Consider the following 6,223-nt stretch of genomic DNA (forward strand, 5'->3'; position numbering starts at 1 on the left):
TAAGTATTTTATAAGTCCATGCTTAAGCCATCCAAGTGTGAACAAAGCTTCACATGTCAAACTGTATAAAAGCATTATTTCTTTCTTCACAAAATACTACAGTACTTTCACTTTGATTTAACAAACCAATCCTTCCAATAAGATAGTTCAACTTTAATAGCATCTAACAACTATGCCTGGGTACATCATATTATACTGCATAACAGCAGGTATTCTCTAGCTTTACTAAACTCTGCCTCATTGTGTCCATTTTCTGTCTTAAGTCCTGTGAAGCAGATCGTGAACATAACGAAAAAACCCTCAGAGATTACGCAGTCTGAGGTTCAACTTTAATAGCATCTAGCAGCATATGCTTGGGTATCTCAGAACCTCGTACTTGTAATGTATAACATGTATTCTCTACCTTTACTAAACTTTGTCTCATTGTGTCCATCTTTTGTCTTAAGTCCCGTGAAGCAGAACGTGAACATAACGAAAAACCCTCATAGAGATTGCGCATGAAGGTCAAAAGTTCAAATGGTTTATCCATATCTTCATGACCGATACTATTTATACAACATCTCATAAGTTCTCCTGTTAGATCTGCGAGGCCAAGCACATACTCTAATGGAGGAAGATGTAACTGAATTTCTTCTGATTTATTTGGTTCTGGTAACAATCCACTGCTCTCTTTATCCAACTCAGCCTAAAGAAAGTTTTGCAATTAAAACATCTGTATACATTTCGTTACGTTAAACCACTACAGTAATAAGATACGTACATCTGCGACGTTTATACTTGTTGTCAACAAATCTTCTGACAAGTCGAAACGTCGCAAACATACACATCTAATTACTGTTTTAACGTAAAGAATTGTATACAGATATTTTTAAATAACCAGATGAAAACATTTTTTGAAGGTAAAACATGACAATAATTTACTATTGGAGTGAAAATGTAGCTTGGTGGTTGAAGTGCTCGACTACCAATCCCAGGGTCCTGGGTCCAAATCCTGGATTTTTTCTCAAGACAAAACACAAATCTTCTCCAATCATTGATGTAGAGCATCGTGTGTATATGTTTTTCTTATGAACAGGGTTGCCACCTTTAAGGACAGTGAATGAACTCACTTATGGAATGCAATTTCACTCTTCCTCCTGCTTATAGCTATCCTTGGCAATTTGCAATAAACAGTTTTGTTGGATACTTACTTCAGTTAGATTGTTGACTTTGAATTTAAGTTTCAGTTGAGCTGCTTCCAATGTGAGAATATGTTTATTAAGTAAATACTCATAAAACGAAATAGCTTCAATGTACTCTTGCAAACCATTTGTGTAAGCACGTAAAAACTGGTAAGGATCTTCCCCTTCAAGTTCAATAGCGATGTTTTTTAAATTGACACTTATTTCATTCATCTTTGTATCAGCTTCTACTAAAATGGTTTCTCTGGTATTGTCACTAGAAAACAAAACACATCATTTTATTTGAACATATACTGTAGGCTATCAAGCTTTGGTAATACACCAAATATGCAAGCCATTAAAAGAAAAAATCTAGGATCTAGACGTGTGCAGCCACAAGTCCCTAGTTATTTCTTTTTATGTAGCGCCACCAGTGGGTGTTTTTTTTTCTCAATAGATATGACACAACATGTGTGCAAAAATATAAATACACCCACAATTCTACTTATTATTTATCCCATGCCTAAATGTTTAAAGCAATTTTGAAAAAGAATTTAAAATTTAAACAAAATATTTAAAAAATGAGGTATATCATACCTACTTATCCTATGAAGCAAAAATATGAGTCGTTTGCTTTGAATAGTAACATCACGGCTTAGCTTCACCAAGCGCTCATGTTTGTCGTGCTTTCTATCAAGCTCTTGCTGGTAACTTCTACAAAAATGTTTACATTTATATATTCAGCTCAAGCACATGAGAAAATCTTATTAGTGCCAATAAATCCTTTTTGGTTTATTTATTAATTATTATTTCATATTTCTTGTTTGACAAACTAAAGGTGTATAATTGAACATTTTAACGTAGCCATAAAAGGAATCTTTCATTTGTACAAAAGATTCATTGTTGCTGTAGTGTAAGATGATAAACAAATTTAGACGATAAACAAAAATAGATGATAAACTAGATGATAAAAAAATAGATGACACACAATCACAAATAGATGATAAATAAAATTAGATGATAAACAAATAGATGATAAAAAAATAGATGATAAACAAATACCATAGATGATAAAAATAGATGATAAATAAATAGATGATAAACAAATAAATGATAAACAAATAAATGATAAACAAATAGATGATAAACAAAAATAGATGATAAATAAATAGATGATAAACAAAAATAGATGATAAATAAATAGATGATAAACAAAAATAGATGATAAATGAATAGATGATAAACAAAATCATCATCATGCAATGTTAGTGTACCTGAATGCAGCAACAATAACTGAATTATCATCTTCATCACTGGTGGTAGCAGATTTATTATTAGTATAAAAGTCATCATCACTCTTCCTCTTATGACCAACTTTTTAAACAAGAAATAAAGACAAAAATCTCCTTGTCATTTGTAGTAAAAGTAGGCCTTAGGCCCTGGTGCTAGAGGGCAGGCTTTTAGTCCAACCTTCGCCTTACTACTAGGACTAGTACTAGTATTAACACGTGCTAGCTAGGCCTAGGATCTAGCCTACACTAATTCACTAAATTAAGGCCTTTATTTTAGGCGGCTAGACAAATTAAGTAAGGCCTCAATTAAGTAAGGATTTGTGTCAGGTGCGAAAGTACATTAACGCCTTATTCCATCATTATTTACCACTTTCCTTTGTGTGTTTTGCTATCTTGCCCTCCCGACGATCTACCATGCTGGCTGCCATATTTACACAAACACCTGCCGTCACGACGAAATAATGGTAATCAATAGAGCGTGACGAGTACGTAGCATTCAAACGTACATATTTTTAAAAAGGTTGTCTCATACAAGCAAGTCCCGTGTGGTCTAGTGGTTAGGATTCGTGGTTTTCACCCACGCGGCCCGGGTTCGATTCCCGGCACGGGAAATGACTTTTTTTTTCTTATATTAATTTTTTCAAAAAACAACTGAACCAGAGTTTCACAATACTTTTCTCTATCCATCCAATTAACATTTATCTACTTTTTCATTTTAATTGTGGCAGTATTAATTCATTATCCATTAAGGAACTTCATAAAAAGAAATAAATATTATCATTGGTTTTATACTTTTATACAAATTTTAATATTGAGAAAATGTAAATATCTTTGTAATTCAGCTAAGGCTGCGATGATGATAGTGAAATAAATGAAAAAAAAAAAAATAACCATTTATATTTGTCTGTGTTGTTTAGTACATAGAGATAAAGTATTATATAATATCTTTATATATATCTATAATATGTTTAGTAGCACCTCTACTAGAGCTCTAGCTGTTGCCAATCTGCATTCAATGTACACTGGCAGTTAAATACAGTCTACAAATGATCTTTTATTGTTCTTTTGGTACATTTTAGAAAATCAGCATGAAATTGTCATTTATGAAATTTAATTTATGAAAAATACAGTAAAAATAATCAATTTAATAAATCACAGAGACGATTTAAATTCTATATTGTTTATTTGAGCAAACTTACATCTAGAAAATTACCTATAAAACAAGAAGAATTTATAAATATATTTACCTGGTGTGGGGGATGTGGATGGGGGGTTATCTAGAATAGTTTTACAAAGGATGGCCACACATATCTTCACATAAAATAAAGAACTTGAATTAATAGTGACGATGATTCTCCATGATCAGTACATATGTTCACCACCATTTTCTCAAAAATAATTTAGATCTAAATTTAAATGAATTTATCAAATATTGTTCTTTTCAAATACTTATTAATGTAAATAAAAAGTAGTTATCTAACAAAAAAGTACAAACAATTTATCTGGAATGTTGTAAATTAGAACATTATACATTAGTATGACATGCATCCTAGGATCTTTTATGAATGTATACACATTTGTAGAACATTAAAATGCATAATTTTAAATGTTGGAAATAATTATATACACTCTAGAGAATCTATTTTTTTAAATGGCCTTTAAGTTCATGCTTTTAGGTTGGTTGATATGTTGATTTTTTTTCAGCTGAATTTCTCTCTAAGTACTGTGCACGGTTTCCTTCAAACAATCTGAAGTGGAACTTGAAAACAGAATTCTTGTACACCATTACCATCAACAAGTTGCCATTCAGCTACCAACTTAATCTAGAAAAATAAATACTGTACCAATATTTTTTCACCACAGAATTTGAGTCGTGAGATGCTTCATCATGAAAAGTGGTTCACCATCAAATGAAGAAACTGAAAGTCTTATGGTTTAGCATGAACTATGACTATAAAGGTAGGTAGTTTTCACCATAAAATGAAGCATGAAATATGACTATAGAAGGTATCCTACAAAAGTCACTGTTGGGTATTGATGTAATAAAATAACAAAAATGTAGAACGAAGCTTACTTTTGGGTAGATGGACTTTACAGGAAGTGATGAGTTGAATGTATACGTTTGAGCAGCGGCCAATGGACATTTCAGGCCACTGTCTTTACATGCATCTGGATTGTCCAAAGGAAAGGGAACCTTAACACCATCTATATAGCCGTACACTTTAGATTGAACAGCAGTTGCATTCAACACTAAAAGCAAAAATGAGAACAATAATAACTTCATGCTTTGTATGGATTAACTATAATAGTGTAGTATGCTAACATCTAGCCATCTTATATCTTAATATGATTAACAATTGCAAGAATGTGTTTATCAAAGTTTATTGAAGCTACAGTCTACACTCAATTCAAACAGTTGTTTTCTTTCAATCAAATGAAAACAAACAATTACAAAAGATGAGTTTAAAAAAATGAAAAAAAAAGAGTAGTCATGAGATTGAGAATTGTGAGAATGAACAAAAAAGACAAAAGAAAAAAAAGACATAATTTATTATAGTGCAATCAATAAAGTTCTCGCAGTGTCATTGTATTATCTGCGAAAAACACGACATGGGTCAAACATGAAAGGGTGACACCAACAATGACTTACACTCCTTGAAGGTAACCTTAAGTGCAACAGATGAGCCCCGTTTAATTTGACAGGGGTCTGCAGGACAAGGGACAACATCTACTGCTGTAACATCACTTTTAGTATCTGCAAAAAAACATTATTTAAATTAAAAATTCAATATAATTAGCTTTTTAAATTAACATTCAGCAAGAGAGGATAAAACCATAGGACCTACAGACAATAGAATGGAATGGTGATACCCTGTCTCAATCGGTAGGGTGCTAATGCACTTTCGCACCTCATCTCCCTCTCTTATCTACCTTACCTAATAGTACCTAGCTAGGCTCTAGGGCTAGCCTCTCTCTAGCTAGTAGGTAGCCTACCCTAGTTAAATTAAAAAGTAAAACAAATTATACTTTACCTGGACAATTTTTGAAAGCCACTTTAGTTGAAAATGTAAAAGATATAAAAAGAAGTATAGTAAACGTAATTTGATAAAGAAAATGCATTTTTAACAATCAAATTACAACCACTGTCACTACTGAAATCTGCAAAAGACTACAGCTAGCTAGCAAGCTGAACTCGAGCGAAAATACTTCCTGGTACTTTTCACGTGATTGTGATGATCACATGTCTTTCGATGTTCAAAAAACAATACAATTGATTGGATCGTCGTCGTACGATGATGACGCGCTACTGCAGGAATCCAGCGCACGCCACCAACGTTCTATGTGGAAGAACCAAGCGCGTGTGACGTAATTTTGAAACTTTTTTCCAATGGGGAATTGCGCTGTATCAACACCACCACGTGCGTAAGTTTATAATTTAGTCAAACAGCCTACTGTGAATTTACTGTGAAGTGTGATTCATATAGACGCTTTTATTAAGAAAAATCTTCACTTATTACGATGGTGTTCTTTTTAGCACTGTTAGCAAGCCTACAGTACTTTTCACACTCCAGCCTCTATTCTAATGTCAATCAATGAAGGCATGGCTCTCCAGTCCCTTTTAGGGCCCTAGTTAGGGGTAGGCCTATAGTGTACATAGGGGCCTAGACCTAGTTAGGAGTTACTTACAGTATAGTAGTAAATAGTAGGCTTGGCCTAGTAGTTAGCCTATATATAGCTAGACCTACTATTAAAAATCTTATTTTGTTATTA

General features: G+C 32.9%; 3 protein-coding genes and 1 non-coding gene across 4 annotated transcripts in view; 2 read left to right on the forward strand and 2 right to left on the reverse strand.

Annotated features, from left to right (window-relative positions):
- LOC144851834 (lysosomal proton-coupled steroid conjugate and bile acid symporter SLC46A3-like) overlaps positions 1-6,223 on the forward strand; it is a 123,302-nt gene that overhangs the window by 92,356 nt on the left and 24,723 nt on the right. The window lies entirely within an intron of this gene.
- On the reverse strand, positions 59-2,904 carry LOC144851841 (translin-associated protein X-like). The gene is made up of 5 exons (XM_078709482.1): positions 2,820-2,904; positions 2,435-2,534; positions 1,758-1,874; positions 1,191-1,437; positions 59-685 (listed from the first exon to the last, which is right to left on the reverse strand). The coding sequence occupies exons 1-5, from the start codon at positions 2,878-2,880 to the stop codon at positions 308-310; spliced, it is 903 nt and encodes a 300-aa protein (XP_078565608.1). The 5' UTR covers positions 2,881-2,904; the 3' UTR covers positions 59-307.
- Trnae-uuc (transfer RNA glutamic acid (anticodon UUC)) lies at positions 2,992-3,063 on the forward strand. Its single transcript has one exon. It is a non-coding gene; the product is annotated as a tRNA-Glu (tRNA).
- Positions 3,617-5,644, reverse strand: LOC144851844 (NPC intracellular cholesterol transporter 2-like). The gene is made up of 4 exons (XM_078709485.1): positions 5,485-5,644; positions 5,103-5,207; positions 4,527-4,702; positions 3,617-4,275 (listed from the first exon to the last, which is right to left on the reverse strand). The coding sequence occupies exons 1-4, from the start codon at positions 5,570-5,572 to the stop codon at positions 4,192-4,194; spliced, it is 453 nt and encodes a 150-aa protein (XP_078565611.1). The 5' UTR covers positions 5,573-5,644; the 3' UTR covers positions 3,617-4,191.

Source organism: Antedon bifida, chromosome 9 (genome assembly GCF_963402885.1).
Source record: "Antedon bifida chromosome 9, ecAntBifi1.1, whole genome shotgun sequence".
In the NCBI taxonomy this organism is placed as follows: domain Eukaryota; kingdom Metazoa; phylum Echinodermata; class Crinoidea; order Comatulida; family Antedonidae; genus Antedon; species Antedon bifida.